The sequence below is a fragment of the Chanodichthys erythropterus genome, chromosome 3 (assembly GCF_024489055.1).
Source record: "Chanodichthys erythropterus isolate Z2021 chromosome 3, ASM2448905v1, whole genome shotgun sequence".
In the NCBI taxonomy this organism is placed as follows: Eukaryota; Metazoa; Chordata; class Actinopteri; order Cypriniformes; family Xenocyprididae; genus Chanodichthys; species Chanodichthys erythropterus.
In genome coordinates, this window is record NC_090223.1 from 28786041 (window position 1) to 28813390 (window position 27350).

Sequence of the window (27350 nt, forward strand, 5' to 3'; positions counted from 1 at the left end):
TGTAAACAGAGAAAGAATATACAATAAAATTTACAAATATTTCAGTACTTGAAAAATGTTACATAATCCATAACATGCATTCAGATACTGTGAGGTGTCAATACATTCAGTAAACAGCGTGTTAGTACTTATAAGCAGAACATTAAAGACCATCTAAAAAAAAAAAAGATTCAACTAAAATTTCTTAATTGTGACAATTATAAAATTAAATAATTTTATCAATGCAAAACATTAAGTGGATTCTGATTCGTATTAAATTACTATTCATTTGTCTTAGTTTAATGAATAAAATCAACGATAAATGAAAAGGATTTTCTGAAAAGTATTCAGTTATTCCGCTATATGTGCATTCCTATTTTAATCATTATCATGTTCTTACTGCATGAACAAACTGAAGTATGAATAGGTTGTTTGTAATCACGCTTGTAATCCTCATCTCTCTACTTGCACCCTCACTCATGATTTGCATTTCACAAATATATATATATAAAAAAAGTGATAGAAATGCCATAAATAAAGAGTTTGTAAGCAACCGAAGCTTCATGCTTAATTAAGTGCTTATTCTAACACTTTCAGCTTGGGGGCTTAATTAAACTGGTTGCTTCAACAGCCAGTGCATGTTACAAAATGTTTAACCAATTCAATTGAAAAAAAAAAAAAAATGATGTGAAACGACAAGCAACTGAAAATACTTGCTAAAACATTTAAACCTTTTAACCTGGCAGTCAAAATAAAGCTGTTAAATCGGTTGTGAAAGAAAGACAAATTGTTAACTTTGCAATTAAATGTTGATCATCACAATTTAACTGTAAATGCTGGATGAGTATAGATACAGCGAAACACGATGGGGATGCCAACAGTCTGACAAGGCACATTTTGTCAGTTTTGTTGAGTCTGACTCTCTGGTGGCTTTACATTAGACTGTGTCCATAGAACTACAGTCTCCACAGAATGCTAATAAAAAGTAGGAAGCAATATGCTAAGTTGGCTAGTTTTTTTCCCCCCCTTCAGACCCTGATACATCCATTCATACATGTAGTTTTTCCAACATACAATGACCTGTACAAAGCATACTCCTTTGCATAGTTTATTATCTACAGAACATTCTCTGTATATTGTGTCATCATGCCCATTATCATGCACTACATGGCTGGGCTGAACAACCAGACATTCAGGACACAATGGCACATCTGGCTCAAAATAAAGTAAAAATGACCTACATACATAAGCCAAGGATTTCACAGACTTATATATATATACTTGCAATTAACAATTTGCAAGTACACCCTCCACACGAGGGCTCATTAGGCAAGTTAAACGTTCCAGAATTACAGCATGTTCTGTTTGTTTTATGGTTTTTGGTTTATATCCTTGGTTAATTTAATCTCATTTTTGTCTTTGGGCAAACTAGAGATTCTGCTTTTATTTGATTAAAGGTTTAAAATACTACCAAATGTACTGCTGTTAGTATAAAGACATAATATTACATGTCTTTACAATGAACTATTAAGACTAATATTCTGAATAAAAGGTTGCCAGTGTTAATTTTATTTAACTGTTAGTGCAAAATCAGAACAATATGTTTATTTTGAATGCTAGAGTTGAAAGCAAGTAAAATGAGTCTAAATCTCAAATATATGTGTTAAATGCAATTAAGTCAGATACTACAAAAACGATCTGTAATATACTCTTAAAACAGGATTTATTTTAGTCTGTTCTGGCTGTCATGACAAGTCATGGGGTCATTTCAGGTTCTGTGCGTCAAAATCATTGATGTCTGCACTAAGAGCCCAATCATTTCCAGTGCCATTAGACAAACTGAGAGGAGCCATCGATTGCATCGATATTACTGATTACAACTCTTAGCCATACGCAAAAAGAATCTTCGCCATACTAACTCAATGAATTTCTTTCATACTGGCTGTTGTGTGCCAAAGTATAACTCTGAAGAAACCCTCTCCTGAAGGGTCTCAGTATTGTTGGGCTTTCCAAAGGTTGAGTGTTCACCATGGCTTGAACCTGCTACACCATGGACTCCCTCAACTTTTCCGCAGCGGGTGAGGAGTCAGGAAGGGGAAAGGGGGCAGAGTGCAAGACCACGTCCCTCTGAACCTTCACCGGGGGACGCTGAGCCAAGGGCTGTGTTTTCCCACGTTGAGAGAAAGAGAAACCCACAGGTTTGTATTCCTCAATGTCCTGATCTCCATAAAGATACCTCATTTTCTTAGCAATCATTCCCTCTTTCTCCGGAGCCTCTTCTTCTTTTCCCTTTGAGTCCGTCTTCTCTCTGTACATGTACGAGGCGTGTTTGAGGCAGCGTTTGAGAACGTGTGTGCGGTAGGCTTTTTGAATGGTCGAAGCGGCCACTTCTTCTTGCTTACGTCTGAGAGTGCTGGTGATGGGCTCGTACGAAACCTTCGAGGGGTTGTTCGCCATGAACTTCTCCTCCATAGTTGCTTTCATGGCATCCATCTGGCCAGAATCACCCAGCACCTCTGTAGTGAGGGCCAGGAGGATGTCCAGACAGTGGATCTTATCATCAGGGACCATGGGAAGGTCCATTGTGATCAACTTCAATGTGTTCGGTATCGGGATTCTCAGGGGTTCTTTCAGCGTGTCGCAGAATTCAGACAGTCTATTGTAACTGATGAACTGAGAAGCGTCGGGGTCAAATTTCTCCCAGGTTTCATAGAACATCTCGAAGTCGTCCTCGCACAAGGGGTCACTGCTTTCTTCCGTCGCGACATTGAAGTTTTCCAGGATAATGGCTATGTACATGTTGACTACGACGAGGAAGGACATGACAATGTAGCTGCAGAAGAAGACGATGCCCACCGCGGCATTCCCGCAGTTTCCCCGGACAGGCGATCCCGGGTTCACCAAGTCCGGGTCACAGTCTGGCGGATTGTTGAGAATAGGCGACAACAGTCCATCCCAGCCGGCAGACGTCGTGATCATGAACAAACATATGATACTGTTCCCGAAGGTCTCGAAATTAAACATGTCATCGATGCCTGCTTCTTTTTTCACATACGCAAAGTTGGACATGCCGAATATGGAGAAAATAAACATGATTAAGAACAGGAGGAGGCCAATGTTGAAGAGGGCAGGAAGTGACATCATCAGTGCAAACAGTAACGTCCTGATTCCTTTCGCACCCCGGATGAGACGCAGGACGCGGCCAATTCTGGCCAGTCGGATGACACGAAACAGGGTAGGTGACACAAAGTACTTCTCTATGAGGTCTGCCAGCAAAAGACCTGTGAGACGACAAAGAATTAACAAGGAAATATTATGGTCTATTATAATCAATTAGATAATTATATAATCTAATCTACAATAATAATAAAAACATTAATGGCATTTCCAAGCCTCATGTAAATCAAGTCAAAAGTAATAACATATTTACCTTCCACCCTTAAAGTGACAGTTCACCCAAAAATGAAATTTCTGTCATTAATTACTCTCCCTCATTGTCGTTCCACACCCGTAAAACCTTCGTTCATCTTCAGAACACAAATTAAGATATTTTTGATAAAATCCAGTGGCTCAGTGAGGCGTCCATTGACAGCAAGATAATTTACACTTTCAGATGTCCAGAAAGCTACTAAAGACATATTTAAAACAGTTCATGTGACTACAGTGGTTCAACCTCAATATTATGACGCGACGAGAATACTTTTTGTGTGCCAAAAAAACAAAATAACGACTTTATTCAACAATATCTAGTGAGGGGCGATTTCAAAACACTGCTTCATGAAGGTTCGAAGCTTTACTAATCTTTTGTTTCAAATCGGTCGTTCGGAGCGTGTATAAAACGTGATTTCAGTAAACGAGGCTTCGTTCCGTCATAAGTGTTTTGAAATTTCAATGGTTCACGTGACTCTTGCAGTTTCATTCATGCTCCGAACCACTGATTTGAAAAAAATATTTGTAAAGATTCGTAAAGCTTCATGAAGCAGTGTTTTGAAATCGCCCCTCACTAGATATTGTTGAATAAAGTCGTTATTTTGTTTTTTTGGCACACAAAAAGTATTCTCGTCGCGTCATAATATTGAGGTTGAACCACTGTAGTCACATGAACTGTTTTAAATATGTCTTTAGTAGCTTTCTGGACATCTGAAAGTGTAAATTATCTTGCCATCAATGGAGGTCTCACTGAGCCATCGGATTTTATCAAAAATATCTTAATTTGTGTTTCGAAGATGAACAAAGGTCTTAGGGGTGTAGAACGACAATGAGGGTGAGAAATTAATGACAGAATTTCCATTTTTGGGTGAACTAACCATTTGATATTTTGAGAGTGATATTTTAATAAATCTTTTTTTAAAAAAGAAGCTATATATATATATTCACATTTTTGGGAAGTTACACCATATGGCATTTTACAGTCTGAACTAACCTTGTCTTGTCATAAAAAGTCAAATTAAGAGGCTTATAGACCTTGACACTCAATTATATAATTTACTGTTTTAACCTTTATTGTTTTTCACATGACTCAGAATTTTTTTTTTTCAAATGTTAATACCTACTTAAAAAAGCTTAAAAAATTACCTACTAAGGTTTCATTTTCAAAAATTGAAATTCCTTTAATGGAGCTTTTGTCTTCAATATGATATTAAAAAATATTTTATTGAATTAAAAAAAAAAAAATGCTCATCATGAAAATCATAGAAGGTGAATTCCGTTTGAATTTAAATTAATATACAGGACAAAATAAATAGCATCCTGTCATTGACCATTTAACATTTTTCTACTTCATGATTTCTTAGTGATTACTATTAATAAAGCACTCTTACCTAAGATGGAAAGAATAACCACCACAAAATCAAAAATGTTCCACCCAATGGAGAAGTAGTGATAGCGCAGGGCGATGATCTTGAGAATGCACTCCCCGGTGAAGAGCACGATGAAGACAAAGTTGATGAAGAACAGAATAATTTCCATCTCTTCAGTCTGGTCATCCGTTTCCACCATCATGGTGATCATGTTCAGGCAGATCAACACCATAATGAAGATGTCAAAGAACTGCTTGGTGACCAGGTCGAATACCAAGCCTTGGAAGCAGTTCTTCACACATCAGATACATCCAGGCAGCATATAAGGGAGAAGAGCATCCCGAGGAAGAGAAGATGCAGTTAGTACTTTAAAAATAATAACATATCTGTTCATTTCAAAGATCAATCTGAGGAAAAAGTTTATATTACCGTAGGCCTTGGAATTGGTTTCTGTGGCTTTTTGGAGCCAAGTTTCTTCATGGCATTGTAGTATTTTTTCTGCTCTTCTGTCATGAAGATGTCCGTTCCTCCTAAGTATAGGCACAGAGACAATTATTCCAGGGCATAAAGCGTTCTAGTGTCTCTAAAGATGAAGAAGACCCATTTCCGACACTTATCTTTGCTTTTTGTTGGTTGAAATTGTCAATGATGACGCCAATGAATAGATTGAGGGTGAAGAAAGAGCCAAAAATGATGAAGATCACAAAGTAAATGTACATGTAGAGGTTTGACTCATAGTCCGGCTGCGTTTCAACCTGCACGGAGAACAATGTTAAGGAATCAATCATGGATTGCAGGAAAACAATATTGCACATGAGACTCATTCACTTAAACCAACTAGTCATGATTCTCTTATTCTTTTAATTAATGGTTAAAATCAACATTACTGCACGGGAATCCACAGCACTATACATGATGTCCATCCATCCCTTAAATGTCGCCTGAAAAGCAAAGTGTACTTTTAAGTGTATTTGACATTGCAGATCAGTCTGTTCACATCTGTTTACAGAGGACAGAAATTTGATGATCATATCAATGCTCATATCAATGCTCACCACTTGCAGTAAGGAGAGGTAGCCCATGCCTACATTATCAAAGGTGACCTTCATATTCATCCATCGCACATTTGGATCAGCCTCAGCCAGCTCCAGGCAGTCACTCTTATTGTTGACCTCAGAGGGAAGGAAAACTGATTCGGATGTTTCATTGAAGCAGTAGTAGAACTTTCCAGCAAAAAGGTTGACTCCCATGATGCTGAAGATGAGCCAAAAGATTAGGCACACCAGGAGAACGTTGAAGATGGAGGGAATGGCCCCCACCAGGGCGTTCACCACAACCTATGCATATTGACAGCGTGAGAGCTTGGAACCCAACCTTAAACCGTTAACATTTACTAGGATTCAATAGCCAACTTTATGGTTTTTAACTTTCAAAATTATTCAGAGTTTTTGGTCATGCGACTGAACGTGGACACCTGGAGGGCAAAACCAGCAAAGAACTGCAACACAGGCTGTCTCAAACCACAAATATTTAGATCACCTCTCAAAGGAAGAAAAACAAAAATATGTGAACAAAATGCAAGTTTTGGCCACTTGTGATCCATATACAGCACCTGCTGCAGTATTTCAATCACTAAAACAGTGGGTCATTCTAAAACGCTTAATGTGAAAAGTGGTTTCATATGTTAAAGTGATATTAAAAGATCAAATTCAGTATACAACTTATTGATGATGCATAATATATACAGGCGAGCAGATGAGCCTGGAATGTGAATGTCACATGAAAGCTACGAATAAGATAAATAGTCAATAGGAGAATAAACCAGAAGAAATGTGAGAACAAGGAGGACTAACAATAGACCCTTTTCACATTTCTGGGCGGTGAATGAGAGAATACATTAAATATATTTTTTGTGTTTCCATTTGCTCAAATGGCAAAAGAAAAACTTCACAATAGTGTTTTCACAACTTCCAAAAAGAGGAAAAAAAAAATAGAGAGCGATTGATAACGGCAGTCAGTAGAGAGAAAGATGTCGTTTTACTGTCACTCCCATAGAGCGGCGTTAACTATTTTTTTGAAATTTGATGAAAATGTAATATAATACTAAGTATAGTGTTATAAATGTACCTACATTTTTAAAAAAATGAAAATATAAAAAACTTTGCAGGATTTACGATATTGATGACCTTTGAAACGAGTCATCACAGTCTGTGAAAAGGGTCTAGAGGTATTACGGATTGCTAATTAATGAATGATGTTAAGCTGAGGGTGGACAGCAGAAAACGTACTACACACACACTTACCTTCATTCCTTCAAACCTGGAGAGAGCTCGAAGAGGTCTAAGCGCTCTCAAAGTCCTGAGAGACTTAATGGCTCCCAGTTCAGAGTAGCCTAAGATATTTGCAGTCAAGCTGATCAGGGACACCTGCAGAAGTGATCATTAAAAAGTGTACTTATAATGTATATTACTGGTCAATAACACATCTTTAATTCTCAAAATAGAATCTCTAATTTTCAAAATGGTAAATTAACACTTCTGTTGTCTTTAAATCTATCTGATTCATTTTCGGAAAATAATATGCATTTAAATATCACATAAATATGACACTGTTAAGAAAGACATTTTCCAATTTTCTAATAAAACGGGTAAATATATTTTACACAGTTTCTTAGAAAATGAGAAAATGCACTTTTAGATATTTTTAATGTCATATTTATGTGGGCTGATAACTGTGATTCTTAAAATCCCACCCTTAATCTTTCACTCTATTTCAATTTTCAGGGGCTTTTAAAATGTTTCTGTACAGCGCTGTCCATCCTGCAGATGTCACTAGGTTCTGAGGAACTAACCGTTGATAATCTTTAAAAAAGATTAGGCGCTATATAATGAAAAATATCATGTTTTCCTCATGCTCCACGGCTGCTAAATCTTCAGCACCACAGCAAAAGAAGACATATTTAACCTGAGTTGTGAATGTGAGTTCTCAGTCTGTACTGAATGGGATACAATAAAAAGACAAGAGTACTGCAAAATAACATCACATGGTTTATATTGACTACATCAAACATCTGTAATACTGCAACAAACTGTTTTATATAAGTGGAGAGAAGTGGATTTGTTGTGACATATTGACTAGTCTAGTCACAATGATTGAAATTTAATTGTGAAGTACACATGAACCAAAATTTTAGCTTCAAGACCTAAATTTACATAACAGATTAATGCTGAAGCTGTTATAAAATATGATATATTACATTAATAAAAACTGTAATGTAACTGTACATTAGGAATTCATTCATTTATAATGCCTTTCAGTGTGTGTCAAATTTGACTCAAGGATCACAGATTGATTAAGTCACAATAGTGTGAATTTTATTTGTACTTTTAACATGAAATTTACTGTTGAAGTGGAATGGACTAATACTTACATCAACGATGAGAAAGTCCAGCCAACACCATGCGTTTGTGAAATAGACCTTGAAACCATAGGCTACCCATTTCAGAAGCATCTCAATGACAAACACATAGGTGAAGACCTGATCTGCATATTCAAGGATGATTTTAATCATTCTCCGTTGTTCGATATATATGTCCTCAAATGCCTAATTAAAAAAAAAAAAAAGCATACATGTAAAAAAAAATACAATTCTCTGGTTAAACAAATAAAAATGGTTTGTTGATTGACTCACCAAAGCTCCACTGCTGAGGAGAATCATGAAGATGATGAAGGTTTCAAAATAGCTGTGCTCCACAATGGCGTAGCAGGTTTTTCGGAAGTTCCACCACGCCCTCCCTTTACCCACGTTAACATCAAGCTCCAAGCAAGGACATCGCCTGATGCAGTCTGGGAATGCAGACAAACAAAAAATGTTAATAACAAGAATATAACTCACTACTATACTGTACATAGTCATTGTTCATGTCTCACTCTCTGTGTAGCAGTCCTCAGGGATGGTGGAGTCCACTTCTTCCACCTCTTCTACCAGTTCTACCTCAGGAGGTTTGTCCACCGTGCTGCAGGTTGATGATTCATCTCCATCTGTCTTCTGTAGACATGAAAACACTGCAGGTCAATTCAGTCTCTAGGATGAATGTAAACTTTACAACTTTTACAGACAAATCATTATCCTCTGCTTATCTGGAAACTGGCAGCTTGAGGAAGTCTCACACTTGCTTCCAAGTTCACGAGTTATAGCCATTTTAGTAAAAGTGGCTCTGCCAACTTTGAACGTTTTGGTGGCCCTTCAGGACCGTGAATCGAAATTTAAACTTTTTTGATAATTATTGACTCCAAAGAATTTTGCTACACTGGTTTGGTTCTGATCGGGGCCAAAAACATAGGACTAGTTCGCAAATGTAGGATTTTCAAAAAATCCCAAATACATGAAAAACACTTGAGTCTACGCCCAACGGTTTAGGAGTTATGAGTGATTTCATACTTTCCTTTGCTGTAGCGCCCCCATCAGGCCAATCGGTGTGAGCCTTGGTGGACATTGTAGACAGTGTGAGTACTACCAGCCCTCAAAGTTTCAAGTCTCTACGACATTTTATGATACTTTTATGCAGTTTGGTCTTCCCGATCACAATCTATGGGATGGGAGAATGCTGATCCCTGGAAATTTTAACAATTACAATATAAAAAAATACAAAAACAATTTCAAATCCGTAAGGGACATATTTTTCTACATTTTCCCATCACTGGCAGGTGTGTTAAAAGCAATTAAAGGTGCAGTATGTAAGAATTCTGTCCGCTAGAGGTCGCTAGAGGCCTATTCAAAACAAAGGCGTAGCTTGATGACGCCAAGTTTGAGCACGGAATCTTGGGACATGTGGTCTTCACCTCAACGGACGGTGCAAAAGAATAGGGATAGGACTTGGGAAGAAATCATGTTCATGGATGCGATTATTAGCATTACTGTAGTATGAAGCAGAGCAGGACCGAGTGTTGTGGGAGCTGAACGAGGCCGCTGGAGCGATTGCGCAACACACACCTCAAGAGCAGCGGGACTTTTATAATGCCACAGTCGCCAGCGCCGCTTCCGCTTTTCTGGTCATGAGTGTGAGGTAACACAGCTCTGTTTATCATATTAGATACATTTGAGAGTGTTGAAAATATTATAACGTTACTCTGTGCGTTCGTTCGGCGGCTGCTGTGAGACACTTATTCGAGAAACACTGCAGTAAGATAGATCGATTTTAGAATATCATATTAAATACTGGATGGCTTGTGTTGATAAATGGCATGCAATTAATTTTAAAACATATTGTATGATGGAGAAAATTCTGTATTACTTTTAAAGCTGCATCTGATTATGCTATGTTAGCTACTTCACAAAATAGTGTTTTTCTCTGAGGCTGTAAAGCATGGTATCAAGAATCAAGAAAATTTATTTAAACAATAAGACTAAACATGTTGAGCTATATAACAACAATTTGTTTTCTGTCTATAAATATATCAAAACAGTTGTTCCCTTGTCTATTAAAACGTGTATTATATTAAAGTATTTTTTTTCCATGGTTTCTACAAAATAAAACCGGAAACTGAAGGTAACGCAGGTATGATGCAATTCACAGGCGACTCATCAGACATCCCGGAGCCTTGGTTAAAATTGCAATTTTCTCACGATTTACAAATAGTTGCAAACATTTGGGATTTTGTAAGTACTCAAGTGAACAAAATATATAACACTGACCTAGTGGTTTTTGGATATTTTACTGAAAAAATATTACATATTGCACCTTTAATGTGACTAAAAGTTCCAAGATTAGGTTTTATGAAGAAAAAACTAACATTAGATCATATTTTCGGTTACCTTACAGCTCTGATTTGACTACAGATCTTATTCAGTTGTTCACACGAGACTTGAGTACAACTTTGTGTTCGTGCTCCCTCTCTCTGATACATAGCTGGATGTGAAATGCAGGGCTGTGTGACACATGAGGGCATGACATATGAACTGTGTTACTTGATCCAGTGGCATGCCAACAAGCAGTTGCCAAATGACTTGGGGCCAGCGCGCTTAAATGAAACAAATATGAAATAAAATGTATGACTTGAATTGGTAAGACATACATTTTATATAGCATTGGGATGTAGTGCAAATAGGGATTCATTTTTTAGAAAGTTTGTTAGGCATGGATGTGCTTTATGCTGGTTGTTCTTCAGGACATTGTTCAGCAAGGTAACTAATCATGCTGTGCCGGTTCTCTTTCCCACGCCCGTCACCATGTCACATGCTCTCTGCCATTCCTTGGACATACTCTCTAAACAAGATGACCCTTGGGGCTCCAGATGGACTTTGCAGGTGTCACAGAATTTGGGACACATGTCTAGGTGTCAAGAGGCGTTGATGGACGGATGTCAGTGATACTCTGGCGACCAGTTTTGCATTTGTGTGAACTTTCACATTAGATTTTAGGAACACAACCACCAGAGTTTTTCACTGAACGAAACTCACTTTAGTATTTTTATCGACGCCTTCATTGTCTTCATCCTCAGAAGAGCTGTTGCCATCATCATAATCCGATTCACCATTGGCTATTGGCACTTTGATAACGGACAGACTGGAATTCATGGTGGCCATTTTAGAATCACCCTCCTCGTTTGCGTTCGCACCCTCTTCCTTTGGCTTCAGGCCCAGACACTGTCTCACATGACTGATAACGAAGGCCTTTACCCAGTCAATGCCTCTTGTGATTCTAGAAATGGCAATCTGCAGATTGTTCATCTCCCCATCATCATCAGACGCTGCCAGGTTGTCCCCGCTGAAGGAGCTGAGCAGCAAAGCCAGGAAGAGATTCAACACCTTCAGGAAGAGAAGGAGAAAAACTGTAATAATGCAAAGATGAAATATAATGACATACTAAAATCGTACAGCAGGGATGGGGATATGTGGCATTAAAGGGTTATCACTAGATATTGTTGAATAAAGTCGTCATTTAGTTTTTTTTTTGGTCATTAATTACTCACCCCCATGTCGTTCCACACCTGTAAGACCTTTGTTAATCTTCAGAACACAAATTAAGATATTTTTAATAAAATCCGATGGCTCAGTGAGGCCTGCATTGACAGAAAGATAATTAACACTTTCAGATGCCCAAAAAAGCTACTAAAGACATATTTAAAACAGTTCATGTGACTACAGTGGTTCAACCTTAATGTTATGAAGTGACGAGAATACTTTTTGTGTGCCAAAAAACAAAATAACAACTTTATTCAACAATATCTAGTGATGGGCGATTTCAAAACACTGCTTCATGAAGCTTCGAAGCTTTACGAATCTTTTGTTTCGAATCAGTGGTTCAGAGCGTGTATCAAACTGCCAAAGTCACGTGAACCATTGAAACTTGAAAACCATTGAAAACCATTGAAACCACTGAACACTTATGACATAACAAAGCCTCGTTTACTGAAATCATGTGACTTTGGCAATTTGATATGCACTACGAACCACTGATTCAAAACAAAATATTTGTACAGCTTCGCCCATCTCTAGATATTGTTGAAGTCGTTATTTTGTTTTTTGGTGCACAAAAAGTATTCTCGTCGCTTCATAACATTAAGGTTGAACCACTGTAGTCACATGAACTGTTTTAAATGTATCATTAGTACCTTTCATTTGAAAGTGTAAATTATCTTGCTGGCAATGGAGGCCTCACTGAGCCATCGGATTTCATCAAATATATCTTAATATGTGTTCTGAAGATGAACGAAGGTCTTATGGGTGTGGAACGACATGAGGGTTACAATTACAATTCAATTTTAAAACGGTTACTACAAAGAAAAAATGCAGATAGAGATTTTTAAGAGAAATTGACAATTTCATTGTTTTTTTAGTTTTTTTTGAGGATTTCTTTTTTGTGGGTTGATATCACACAACTTCCAAAACAGAAGCTGTTTCAGCCATCACATTAACTATAAGTTATACGTTTTAATAACATGTAATGATGTAAGCAATGTATTGTAAACAACTGTATGTCCTGCAAATAATTCTGTGAATATTCAAACAACCCACTATAGGAAAAAATGTGCTGTAATCAAACTATATTTTATTTGACCCCTGCTAAACTGATATTTCACTTCTTGAAAAAGGTTTATGCTACTGTACACTGCAATTGAAAGCATTATTTGCACAGATAATTTTAAAGGTATTTTAAATATAAGCACTATGTTCTGATAATCGTCTTTTTATTTCTGTCACCTCATACCTGTGATTAGAAACTACTGCAAGAAATGTGAATGTTAAGCCATTGCTGGTTGTCTGTCTGTCTATCTATCTATCTATCTATCTATCTATCTATCTATCTATCTATCTATCTATCTATCTATCTATCTATCTATCTATCTATCTATCTATCTATCTATCTATCTATCTATCTATCTATCCATCCATCCATCCATCCATCCATCCATCCATCCATCCATCCATCCATCCATCCATCCATCCATCCATCCATCCATCTATCTATCTATCTATCTATCTATCTATCTATCTATCTATCTATCTATCTATCTATCTATCTATCTATCTATCTATCTATCTATCTATCTATGATGGAGATAATCCACTCACCACAAGGTTTCCTATAACCATGACCATCATGAAGACGATGATGCACATTCCTTGGCCAGCCACCTCCATACAGTCCCACATTGTTTCGATCCATTCCCCACATAGAACACGAAAAATGATGAGGAACGAGTGAAAGAAATCTGTCATGTGCCAGCGAGGGAGCTCGCAATCTGCACTAATCTTACACACACAATCCTTGTAGCTCTTTCCGAAAAGCTGCATCCCCACCACAGCAAAGATGAAGACAATAATGGCCAGGACAAGGGTCAGGTTTCCAAGAGCACCCACAGAATTACCGATGATCTTTATCAGCATGTTTAGGGTTGGCCAAGACTTTGCCAGCTTGAACACACGCATCTGTAACCGACAAAGTCAAGATTTAAATTGAGAGTTTGGTCCAGTAAACAGCTTTTGTGCATAAAATGTATTTAAATTTATTATATTTTTCTTAATTATAATGCAAAAGCAACAATGTTTTTTTCAGCAATGTATTTTTAGACATTTCAGTGTATATATTTTTCATTTTATATATATATATATATTTACTACCATTCAAGTTTGGGGTCAAAAGTGACAGTAGTAAGCAGTAATACAATTGTTTTACATTATTCATCACAAATGTTTCTTGAGCAGGAAATCGTCATATCAGAATGATTTCTGAAGGATCATGTGACACTGAAGACTGGAGTAATGATGCTGAAAATACAGTTTTACCATCAAAGGAATAACATTTTTCAAATATATTAAAATAGAAAACAGTTATTTAAAACTGAAATCATTTTTACTTTACTGCAATACTACAATATCAGATTACTACTACAATATCAATAACTGATTTTTAAAAAACTACCAAAATTGTATGATTATGTATGTTTTGAAACCTGCATTACTTTCTTCCAGTGGGCACAAAAGGAGATATTTATAGATGTGTCCAAGCTGTTCTTTTCCATACAATGAAAGTGAATGGTGACCACTACTGTCAAGTGAGATGTTCAGTGGAAAAAAGTAATTTCCATAAATAAACTATCATATGGCTTTAGAAGACTTGGAATTTAGTTCATGAGTCACATTTTATGATAGTTTCATGGTGCTTTTTTGTCCTTTTTTAAACTTGAGCTTGACAGCCATTGGTCCCCATCCACTTCCAGTTGCTCTGACTTCTCCATGTGTCTTCCACAGAAGAAAGTTGTATATGTGTTTAGTTCAACATGAGGGTGAGTAAGTGATGACAGAATTTTTGGGTGAACTATCCCCTTTAATATTTAGCTATACAATCAAGGTTCACCTACCAGACGGAAGGACCTCAGCACAGACAAGCCCTGAACATCGGCTAAGCCCAACTCCACCAGGCTCATGGTCACGATTATGCTGTCAAAAATGTTCCAGCCAACCTGGAAGTAATAATATGGGTCCAGTGCAATAAGTTTTAGGACCATCTCTGCTGTGAAGATACCTGTGAAAACCTGCATGGGAAAGAACATGATTCAAGGAAACCATCAGCTACTGCATGCTGGCAAAAGATATTCTCAGAAAAAAATAGTTTCAATATACATTTGTTGGTTCAAGTTAACATTAATACATTAATAGGTAGATGTACTTACCAGGTTTCCAACTGACAAAATGTGTTCGAAATCGCCAGTCATGGGATAGTGCTCCATAGCCATGAACACTGTGTTGAGCACAATGCAGATGGTGATGCCCAGATCCACAAAAGGGTCCATTACAATTAGGTACATTAATTTCTTAAACTTCACCCATGGCACGCAGCAATCCCATTTCAGGAATATGTCTGCAAACTTGTACCAGCAGGGAGGACATGGCCTTTGACTATCGTCCAGCTCTGTTGATTAAAGTATTGATATATATATATGATTTGTTCTTGACCTCACCTTTTAAAATACAACTGTGAACTTACCATCTAAAGCATTGTCTGTAGCGCTCACTGCACTCATCTGCGATTCAGGGACTTCCAAGTAATTCATGCTGCCTTTGGATCCATTCGATTTTGAGAGGGGTGTCAATGCGATCCCATCATAGTCGCTCTGCATTTGGTCATCATCACCTTTCTTTTTGGTGGATAGTGACGTCTTGCTGCCATTTACCATCGCATTCTTCTGCTGCTTGACAGGAAAAAAACAGTCAGATAAAAAAATCGGAGCTAACAATTAGTATTTTACAAATCAAATGATCCACGGCTCAGGCTTAGTCAAACCTCAGCTTGTTTCTTGAGCTGTTCCAGGATTCTTGCATACTCTTCCTCCTTTTCTTTAGCTTCTGCAATGGTGGCTTCATTCTGTTCAGCATACGCCATGGCCACCACAGCCAGAATCAGATTGATGAGGTAGAACGAACCCAAGAAGATGATGACTACAAAGAAGATCATGTATGTCTTCCCTGCTGCACGGAGCGTCTGAAACATTTAAGACACTTTTCAGTGATGACTTTTTGCACACATTTGACTTTTTATGCTTCATTTATGATCTTGCTCAAGCCTCAAAAGGATAGAGGACTAAAGATTACTTCTATAAAAACTGCCATGCACCTAAAAAGTTAGTTCACCCAAAAATGAAAGTTCTGTCATCATTTACCCACAATCATGTCATTTCCAAACCTGCAAGACTTTTGCTCATCTTTGGAACACAAATGAAGATCTTTTTGATGAAATCTGTCCTTCCATTGACCATAGCAACTGACAATTTAACGCTAAAAAAAAAGTTAAAGATAAAGATATTGGAAAACGAATCCATACTGATTGGTCCAAATTTTCTGAAGAGACATGATTGCTTTATGATGAACAGATTGAATTTAAGCTTTTATTCACATATAAACATTCATCAACAGTTGTGGTAAACAGAAGCTCAAGCATTTTTGCTTGACACGTGTGAGAACCAATGAGGTTCATTCTTGTGTTACACAGCACGTTTGAGCTTCCGCGAAAGGTTTGTTCTTGCACGTCGAGCAGGTTCGGTTGAGCTTCTAATAAATAAAAAAGTGAATAAAAGCCTAAATTAAAGTGATCGAATCTCTTCGGAAATTGTGGACTAAACCACTAAATTTATAAGGATTAGTTTTACGATTTCTTGATGAACTTTTTTGACGCGTCAAAGTGTCATTTGCATAGCTGTCTATGGAGGGACAGAAATCTCTCAGGTTTCATCAAAAATATCTTAATTTGTGTTTCGAAAATGAATGAAAGTCTTACAGTTTTGGAACGGCATGAGGGTGAGTAATTAATGACAGAATTTACATTTTTGGGTAAACCAACCCTTTAAAAGTTTGGGGTCAGTAAGAATTTTTAACATTTTCTTCAACAAGGATGCATTTATTTTCTGCTTAAAGGAACACTACACTTTTTTTGAAAATAGGCTAATTTTCCAACTCCCCTAAAGTTAAACAGTTGAGTTTTACCGTTTTCGAATACATTCAGCCGATTCTCCGGATCTCTGGCGGTACCAGACCCGGAGAAAATCACAACTTTTCATTTTCCGTCGGTCTTAGAACACAATGTAACTACAGAAGAGTCAAGTTTTAAATAGGAAAAATATCGAAACTCTTTGGTCATTTTTGAGCGAGATGCTAACGGTCTAATCAGATTCAATGAACTATGCTAAGCTATGCTAAAAGTGGTACCGCCAGACCCGGAGATCGGCTGAATGGATTTGAAAACGGTGAAACTCAACTGTTTAACTCTAGGAGAGTTGGAAAATGAGCCTATTTTCAAAAAAGTGGAGTGTTCCTTTAATATCAAAAAAGTGAACCTCAAACAAGCATCCGCTTCATGTTAAGCTGTGTTTATTACTGGAATAAATTGTAAGAATCTCACAATCTTATGCTTTTCTTATGGATTAATTCATGTAAATTTGTTAATACTAATAAATATTATAACAGTATGACATTTTATTAGCACATGCAAGAAGGCGAAATTCGATGTGACTTTTAACAGGATGCATATACCCACCAACTGGAACAAGTTCTCCCAGAAGTCTTGAGTCATTAGCCGGAAAAGGGCTAAGAAAGCCCATGCAAAGGTGTCATAACTAGTGTAGCCATAATTTGGGTTTCCGCCAGCTTTCATGCATGTATACCCCTCAGGGCACTTCCTGTAAACATCAACGGTGAACAGGTAATTTAATACGTATACATTTGCTGAAAACTGCTTTGAATAAATTTCTTTGAAATTTCTCCATGTTGGTAATGCACAACACCAATTTAAAGTTCATTCTTTAGATGATTACTTAAAGGGATAGTTCACCCAAAAGTGAAAATTATGGAAGTCAATGGTGCCCCAAAGTGGCCTGGTTACAAACTTTCTTCAAAATATCTTCCTTTGTGTTCAACAGAACAAAGACATTTATACAGATTTGGAACAACTTGAGGGTGAGTAAATGATGATATAATTTTCATTTTTGGGTGAACTATCCCTTTAAGCATGATTACTTAAAATCATTAAGTTGGCAAATCTCATATTTGAAAAATATACCCTGCATCAGAGCTGTTCCCACAAAGTAATGGATCCATCTGGCCAGGCACAAAGTAGAAGTTTTCTATGGAAAATGAATAGAGATCTGATCACAAAAACGTTTAAAATTACTGTAACTGCAGTAAGCGACAAGTTCTCATTCATTTTGAGCCAAGTCTATCCAAGTCCATTCATAACAATTCATCTATGCAGCAATTGCAGAGTACATTTCACATTACTGAAGTAATAAGTCACCTGGATTTTCTAAATATTCCTTGAAGTTGAAAGTGCTGTTGGCAGCTTCAGTGCCACTGACGTCTGTGTGATTGTAGAGCATGGTCAGGTTGGTCTGGAGAGGCCATCTGACACACTTTTGCCGCAAATTACCCATGAATAGTTGCAGGCCAATGAGAGCAAACACACTGAGACAGAAGACGGTGAGGATCATGACATCCGCCAGTTTCTTCACCGACTGAATCAGGGCGCCAACAATGGTTTTTAGACCTGGAATTTGAAGTTAAATAAAATCTCGGCTGATGCATTCCCAAACTGTTCAAAACATTTTCATTTCAAATGAGCTGCCATGTTAAATTACATGCTGTATTTACCTGGAATTACAGTAATTGTTTTCAGGGCACGGAGAACACGGAAAGTCCTCAGAGCGGATACATTCCCCAAGTCCACAAACTCTGTGAGGTACCTGTGGATGAAGTGAAAAGACTCACAGATCTTATTATTTTCAAAACTCACAACTGACACTCTATACATTAAAAAAACCTTGAACTTATTAATATTAATAGTTTCAATATTACTACATAATACCATTAAACATTTTAATAAACTTTAATGCCCTAATGAAGCAAAATAGCCAAAGGAAAAGGAAATATTTCGTAGAGCAGTAAGTTAAATAGACTATGCAATTAAATTAAATTTAAGTTTTAAATAACATGTTTGAGTCAGTCTGGATATTTCTGTACATCTGGTCTTGGCCAATGAACATGATTTATGTAGTCCGAATGCATATTGATCAAGTATATATATATTTTTTCCCAAATATAAATTGATTGGATGCATTGATATTAAGTTGTGACAAAATGTTCATATGTTACTGGTGTTGTATTTTAGCTAATTTAATTAATTAAATATAACAAGCAGCAAAAATTCACTTTTTAATGTGCCATGAACTATAATCCCAACCATTAAATCATTAATCAAGAACAAAAACTCTTTTTTTGGTGGATAAATCCTTGAAAATATGTGCAAAATTTGGAGTATTTATGGCCCAAGAAAGTGTACATTCAAATCTCTTTTATAGACGTGACCTTTCTTAAACCATATTTTTGTAGAGTCAGTTTTGTAGAGTCTTCTGAGGAGTGTCGAAATTGCTGGGGTAAGAGATATGTTCAGTGTAGACTATATTTAGCTTGAGTGCAACAGTCGATCACAGAAGCCAAATGGCATCATTATGTGTATACTATGGACCAATAGCAAGTGAGATGCCTGCTGGGCAGTTGGATCACAGCATTGAATTATGACGTCTGTGAACTTCTGGCAACTGAATTCGTGTAAAAGCAGTACAGGAGCCGTGAGAAACACATCATACGGTTACTAAAGTACTGTGAGAAAGTATTGAGAGAAATAAGCATTGATGAATGTGTAATTTCAAAGCACTTCTGATTCCTGTACCTCAATCAGTAGAGGTCATGGGTTCAATTCCCAGGGAAAGCAAGAATTATGAAATAATGTGTATCTTGAATGCAATATAAGTCGATTTGGATAAAACCTGCCAAATGCATAAATGTAAAGTAGAAATGAAAATAAGCTAAGCTAAAATATTCTTCAACAACCTGTAGTGTTCATACACTTTATATATTGAGGATTCAACTGCCTAGACATCAGGGGGAAATACAACAGAAATAACATGTACTATGTTTGTATACTTACCTATATACATATAAAATACTTGGTCTTAGTACCAATGAATACTATGGATGACAGCAGAGGAAAACATTTAGAGAGGGAATAATAATAACTGTTTGGACCTCAAAAGTTCTTGTATACCTTCAGTGTTACAATCAAACGCAGTCTTTTAGTGTCCTGAGGAGGTCCAAAGTGTGAAGCTGCTAAAAATAGGCCTGGTAAGTGATCTCGATTTACAAGTAGATAAACATTTTCATTCAGCCAGGCTGTGATTGTAAAGGGAGATGTGGGTGGACCTTGGGGCGGCGTATGGAGAAGCTGAGGAGGGCTGTCTTCCGAGGACCAGGACCTGCGGCCAGCCTCATTACACTTTTGGTGATGCTGTAAACACACTGACCTTTGACCTCTCACATCTGAGTGAGTATTTTCACAATGCTTCTGTGTCTAATGTGGTTGCCACATACCCTGACGGAGCAAAAACTGATTAGGCGCACACTATGCTGACTATTTGGAATGGCATCTGATTACGGAAACTACTGTTAAAAATAAAGCTCCAATCCTTTTCTGAACAATCCATTTGCATCCACAACAATCCACAATGCTAATTTATAATTTATAACACTTTGGATTTAACACACATTTTTCACAAATCTAGAGCCATAACAAATGTTTGCACTGGCTTGTTTAGCCACTGATTTTACATTCAGGTTATATTCATTCAGGGTCACACTTACGCCATGCTGATGACCATGAAATCCAGCCAATTCCACGGGTCTCGTAGGAATGTGAAATCACCCATGCAGAAGCCTCTGGAAAGGACCTTTACCAATGCCTCAAAGGTATAGATGCCAGTGAAAACGTACCTACGAGGATCCAAATTGAAAAATAAACAATCAAGGTCTATAAACGTGTCTCTATAACATTCACTTTACATTGTAGGTCATCTCATTTTGTGTGCATTTTATATTATGTCAAGATCATTATAGAAGGGTAGGGTAGGCAGTTTCGGAGAAACTAGCAATAGCAAGCTAGCTTTGAAAGCATAAGATCCCGCCCTTCAGAGGCCCTGTCCCAAATGGCATTTCCCATCCAACGATGTAACTGGCTGCTTAACTACCATAGTATAATGCATCATTGAAGAAATCAACTAGCTAGTCACGACTGTTTCCCGAATCTGTATTGTCACAAATTTGTTGTTCAATCACAGTTTGTTGGTTAATGATGTCACACAGGTGGTGGAGTAATAACTTCTTTTAATGAATCCGTTTGAAATAAAATTTAGAGATTTTTTGCTGTAAAGTACGGACATGGCACCTGAGGACTAATTCTCATTTTTCTCAGTTATTGTAGTTTATTTCCAGATTCAATCATAGGCTCGTTCTCATGTACTAGAACACGAACGCACATGCACACTCTTCAAAAACGGCGCTTTAAATCTTTTGACAAACAATAACATTTGTATATATTTGAAATGAAAGATATAGATGCACTGAATGTCAGCTTGCTAATTTTGCTCAAGATAAGGGTTTAAGTCCACATGTCATAAAAACAAGCAACTATGCTTCTAACCACATGTTGATCCAACCACACAACTTTGCAATGCTGTTTGTAAATGTTCATTGGAACTATGGTTTCAGGAAACACAGACTTGTTGAACTTTGCTAATAATCACAGAACTTGTGACCATAAGCCGCATTTCCACCAAAATTACCTAGAACAATTTGTCCCAGGAACTTTTTTTCCCCCCAGACCTATTGCTAGCTGCGATTCCATAGCAGTCTAAAGTACTGTGAAGAAAGTCCGGTGCCGTAGGACTTTCCAGTTCTCGCTGGAGTTCGTCCTCCACATATAAGCTTAATAAAGCCTGAACCTCATCGTCAGTCCACTGGTCGTATTTTTTAAACTCCGTTGTTGATTCAAATAGCAAACAACTCTTACTGCATGCACTGCAACAGACTTTAAAATAACAATGGTTGAAATAAAATGCTGTGTGGAGTCAACTAATCAAAATGCTGTGTGAACTCAGCCAATCAGCATGTTCAGCGCCCAAGTCCCATCCGCAACTTAGTATTACCTAGCGAGTAGGTACTTTCTGAGGGGGAAATTTTTACCCGGAACTTCAGTTGGTTCCTGCAGTCGAAACACACCGAGTACCACTCCAAAGTTCCTAGTTCGTGGGAAAGTTCCTGCGGTGGAAACACGGCTATAGCTGGCTAACAATGCTTTTGGGAAACACACCCCTGAGCAGAGGCTGCAAAGCGTCATGAGAGACGGCGTTAAATTACCTCATGTCTCAAAGCACATCTTTAAAATAATAAAAAAACTAAACAACTTACAAAGCTCTAGTTGTACCACCTGACTGCTGCAGATTCATTTCAGCGTTGATAGTGCTGGTGGTGTAAAGTATAGCCTATTTGAGTAAATGTAATTAGTTACTGTACTTAAGTATCTTTTTGGCTACTTTGTAGTTGTACTGAATATCAAAGATATTAGCAACTTTTACTCTACTTGACTACATTTTTGAACAAGTGAATGTACTTTTTACTCCAATACATTTTTCGATGAGTAATGCAATTGCACATTACATTTTGCATGGCACCTAACTTTTTCTGCAGCAGTTTATTTCTGATATAAAGAAGCAATATTGCCATGTAAGGGCACTGAAGGTACTTTATCTTGTGCATTTTGCCTTCACTCACCCAAACTTGTCAACATGGCAACTTTACGTGAATGTGAGTGCATTAGCAGGTAGTTGCTGTATCGAGGGTGTTTGATTTTTGAGATGAGGACATGACTGCAGACGGTGATGAGGTCAAAACAAGCACATCCAGTGCAAGTAGACATAATTTTATTTATCTGCCATATTGACAAGAACTTTTTGAAGGATATAGCTTTACTTATGGCTTTTTTTGTGCACTTGAGCTTAACTGAGATTTGAGAGTTTGTAGATGTTTAAGAGGCTGTTGTGTTGACATTAATTTATTGCAATATTGAGGTGTTGAAACATGATTTCTGATCTTACAGATCAATTGTTTCTTATTTTCACCAGCCGGCATGTCTCTCAGGTGTTGAGGACCAGTGCATCTTTGAGGCTACATTCAGTATGAGTAAAATACTTAAGTACTGTTAAAATCAGTTGTTTTGGAATTGGTGACTTGTAATGGAGTCATTTTTGCTGAAAGGTATCTTTTACTCAAGTATGGTTTTCTATGGTACACTTTACACCTATGATAGTGTTGCCTTAGAAACGCATAAATGCGAGTCTAAGGAAATGAACAGTTCTGAGTAGAATGTCACGGGTTTCCATCTTTTAATTATGGACATTACAACATGGCGTGAAGACGTGAACGGAGCATAAGCTTGTTGTTTTGGTTCAGGAGGAACTGTAAAAGGCGGCTGCAGTTTGTTTTTGGCGATCGGTGGCTGCCTTTCTACAACTCTGCACAGCCTTACGCAACTCACTGATGATATGTGATGTCTGATCGAGCAGGGTGAGCGGAGGTATGGAAATACATGTTGACAGGCAGGTAGGACATTGTATCATTGCATTAGGACAGATTTTTGGTCCTGAGACTTCCACAGACGATATATGTTCATTCTTAAATATTTAGACCACGTCTATTATTGATTGCTATCAGAATGTGAAAAGAGTTTCAAATAGTGTAACAAAAAGTGTTTATGAAAAACACTGCCTACCCTACCTTTATGTTCCAGTTCCTGAATTTAAATTAAATTTGAATTGAGGTACCAAACAGGATGCAGAACTGCAATTCAAATGTAAGGAAGTAGAATTAAAATTAATTGATATTCAACAAAAATTATATAACTAATTTGACAGACAGACAGACAAAAAGAACGATAGAATGATAGACAAAAAAACAGAATGACAGAGAGAACGATAGATAGATAGATAAAAAATGATATAATATAATGATTATATATGAAAAAGATAGATAGAACGATAGGTAAGTACGTAGGTGCAGTAGATGTGTCATTGGTGGGGTTGTGTATTAGAGGAATGTTGGGATAGATTGTGGATATTTGGTGCAACTCTTACTCTACTGTTTTGCTCCAGGATGGAGGGTCACTCATCGTCATGAACACACAGTTTGACAAGATGGTTAACATGATGAACATGCTAAACAATTTGTTTTGAGTAAAGGAGAACTTAGAAGGAATGATTTGTGTCTCTAAACTAAAAACTCTGAACTTAAAACATATGGAAATCAAAGAACAAATGGAGAACATTTGTGAACCTGGACCACAAAACCAGTCATAAGTCGCACAGGAATATTTGTAGCATTAGCCAACAACACATTGTATGGGTCAAATTATCGATTTTTCTGTTATACCAAAAATCATTAGGATATTAAGTAAAGATCATGTTCCATGAAGATATTTTGTAAATTTCCTACCGTAATTGTATCAAAAGTTTATTTTTGTGAGTGGGTATGCATTGCTAAGGACTTCATTTGGACAACTTTAAATGTGATTTTCTCAAACTTTTGATTTTTTTGCACCCTCAGATTCCAGGTTTTCAAATAGTTATATGTATTATATCAGCTAAATATTGTCCTATCCTAACAATCCATACATCAATGGAAAACATATTTATTCAGCTTTCAGATGATGTATAAATCTAAATCTAAATAAAGAATTGAACCCTATGACTGGTTTTGTGGTCCAGGGTCACATTTATAAAATATATGACTATACATCGAATATACACAAAAATTGCTATTTTCATGGGTTATATTGAATATGAAGGATATGAATGTATGAGTATTCTTATGGCTACTCGTCGAACAGGGTTGAAGGGGCTTAGAATGTAGCAGGCAGGTTCAGCATTGAATCTGTATATTGTATTCCCTTTGGTGATAACGATGAACGTCTGCAAAACAGAAAAAGGGACACAACACCTCTTGTGGAATACCTATTATTTTGATAAGCCAGACCTGTAAATATTTGTTAACATCACTTTGGTATTTTGCTTTTTCCACTGACTTTTTTTGCTTTGTAGTATGGATCCAACTCTTCAAGAGGAACATTGAGGAGCTTTGGTGGAGGGTCTCCGTAGATGAACGGTAGGGCCTTTCCTGCTTCCAAATCACTGGTGGGTTTGGGCAGATCCTCCTCAGCCACCTCAATATTCTGGGCCTTCATCTGTTCCTGCTCGGCGGCTTCTTCAGCCATTCGCCGCTCGATCTCGGCGAGCGACTCCAAAGTGAAGGGCTGGAACACATTGGTGCCTGTGGGAGGGAGTAGGCGTGCCATCTTGACATTCTGCTGAATGAGGGCTGCCACCACTTCGGGGTCTCTCAATTGTGCCCTGCAGGGATAGAGAAAACAGAAAAAGAAAAAGTTTGTGGTACAGTAAAAACCTTCTCTGAAAGACATTAGACCATCTGTAATTCTTTGTACATTATTCATATTTAGTCATGCTAAGCAGGTGTTTAACAATTGATTACATTTCCATCAATTAAAAAAATTAAAGTATGAACTTACAACTTATAGCGTATTATAATTTTTTTTACAAATGGAATTTGTCATCATGTATGGAAGAGGATTAGGGCCAAGCAATAATAAAAAAATAGAAACCATCTTGAGATTAAAGTTGTTAAATTTCGAGAAAAAAGTCGAAATAAAACGTTGAGATTAGAGTTGTTAAATTTCAAGAAAAAAACTCATTAAATTTCGAGAAAAAAGTTGAAATAAAATGTCGAGATTAAAGTTGTTAAATTTCGAGAAAAAAATCATTAAATTTCGAGAAAATTAAATTACGTAAATTACGTTAAATTACGAATTTGTTCTCATAATTTAATGACTTTTTTCTCATAATTTAATGACTTTATTCTCAACATTTTTTCTTTTATCTTTAGTTTTTTCTCGGAATTTAACAACTTTAATCTCGAGATGGTTTTATTTTTTTATTATTGCTTGGCCCTAATCCTCTTCCGTAATCATGTCTTCATTTTCTTCAAAAGTTTTTGTATGCCTTTTTGTATCAAAAAATAGAACAGGATATTCTGAAACTGTTTAAATAGTGAGTTAAATAAAGTGATATTTTATATACTGTTCAAAATTTCAGTAAGATCGGCGTCAGTAAGATTTTTTTAAAAAGAAATTAATACTTTTATACCTAAATATATTAAACTGATAAAATTGACATTAAAGACATACATTGATAAAAAAAAAATCTATTTAAAAAAAAACGCTGTTCTTTTGAACTTTATATTCATAAAAGAATCACACAAACATAAACCCTCTCATCTTATACATTTTAATTTTTTACTTTTTTTATAGTGAGGTGACTTTATTTCTCGTAATTTTGATATAAAGTCAAAATTACGAGAAATAAAATCTTACATACTTGTATCTTTTTTCAGAACACAGAAAAGTTTAAATTGAGACAGCAATAAAAACCTTGATTAAAACATAAATCAAAGCATTATATTCCACACTTGTATTAAACTGTACATCACTATTAAAAACACCGTCACAACAAACAACTATGATTGAGTTACACAAAAATGAGTATCTGTCGCAATTAAGTTACATATATTGACACAGCAAATAACCTGTTTTAACAGTTTTTTTAAACTTACAGTTGATGAGGCCATAGTTTTAGGTTCTTAGCTCTGTTTGGGTGAGCAGCACGGTTCCTGTGCCAAACCTCAAACAGGTTTATCTTTCGCTTAGGCATGGCTGCTGTGTCCCCAGTTTCAGCATACAGTTAAAAGCTCTCGACAAATTGAAGAATGCTACTCAGACTGTGTGCTGAAGTTTGTGGGTCGCTTTTTTACTTTTGGGTCCAGCTGGACCAAGATGAGACCCTGCCCCCTCAGTGTAACAAAACAATTCGGCACACAAAGATTCGATTGAAGGCAATTTCAATGGGTTGTCTACAACAGAACATGTTTCCACTTTAGGAGATTTGCCCCAGACAACCCTCACTGTCAAATATGATCACTACAATTAGAAGAAACACTATGCAGTGCTGAGACGTTATCAGTCATATATGTATCTAATTATAAAAGAACAAAGTTCTGATTTTTATAATTCACCACATTACAAAACAACATTTATCATCAATATTTGAGTATATTTTCCATGCTATGATATGTGACAGCTTACATTTCTGCACCTGTTCACAGAAATCATTGGGTTCTTTTATGTGAAAAATCAATTAAATTGCATCACTGCTGTTTAAGTGGCCCAATTCAAGTCTTTTTGCAGACTCCACTCACCGGCTAAACTCTCAGTGAGGCAGTGACTCACTGCAGATGAACGTACATGGAGTGAAGAGCACTATTAACTTCCCAGAAGTTGTGTTTTGGTGCCAAATCCACCCAGCAGGGAGCTGCTTAACAAAAAAAGCCTTTCTTACATGTTCCAATTTACTATTTTTGTGATCAAATACAACATTTGATCACAGATAACTCACTGACCATCTGATAAATACTTCACACAAAAATATTATAAGAATCTGATTGCCTATCTCTAAAGTACGGAAGGGGATTAGGGCCAAGCAATAATAAAAAAATAAAACCAAAAGTCGAAATAAAATGTTGAGAATAAACTCATTAAATTACGAGAAAAAACTCGTTAAATTTCAAGA

General features: G+C 36.8%; 1 protein-coding gene across 2 annotated transcripts; it reads right to left on the bottom strand.

The window, feature by feature from the left end:
• On the bottom strand, positions 1 to 26502 carry scn4ab (sodium channel, voltage-gated, type IV, alpha, b). 2 transcript variants are annotated; one of them, XM_067381664.1, is made up of 25 exons: positions 26338 to 26502; positions 24737 to 25061; positions 24503 to 24623; positions 23790 to 23877; positions 20467 to 20595; positions 18421 to 18512; positions 18068 to 18316; positions 17834 to 17897; positions 17312 to 17453; positions 15566 to 15763; positions 15269 to 15470; positions 14955 to 15193; positions 14643 to 14816; positions 13354 to 13710; positions 11239 to 11586; positions 8709 to 8826; positions 8470 to 8624; positions 8209 to 8382; positions 7082 to 7204; positions 5834 to 6115; positions 5666 to 5719; positions 5396 to 5533; positions 5208 to 5312; positions 4800 to 5070; positions 2 to 3260 (listed from the first exon to the last, which is right to left on the bottom strand). In XM_067381664.1, exons 1-25 carry the CDS (start codon positions 26433 to 26435, stop codon positions 2023 to 2025), a joined length of 5484 nt encoding a protein of 1827 aa, XP_067237765.1. In that variant the 5' UTR covers positions 26436 to 26502; the 3' UTR covers positions 2 to 2022. The 2 variants fall into 2 exon arrangements, with proteins under 2 accessions (XP_067237764.1, XP_067237765.1); XM_067381663.1 differs by having other exon boundaries at positions 1 to 3260; positions 5666 to 6115.
• Between the last annotated feature and the right edge of the window lie 848 nt (positions 26503 to 27350).

What these genes read in the sequence shown, in the direction of transcription:
- scn4ab (XM_067381663.1), bottom strand. Translation starts at nt 26,435, where the DNA reads ATGCCTAAGCGAAAGATAAACCTGTTTGAGGTTTGGCACAGGAACCGT. An exon ending in AGCTCAAGAAACAAGCTGAG is followed by an intron (nt 15,471 to 15,565) that starts GTTTGACTAAGC and finishes CCTGTCAAGCAG; the next exon opens with CAGAAGAATGCGATGGTAAA. An exon ending in TCCTCAGCAGTGGAGCTTTG is followed by an intron (nt 8,383 to 8,469) that starts GTGAGTCAATCA and finishes TTTTTTAATTAG; the next exon opens with GCATTTGAGGACATATATAT.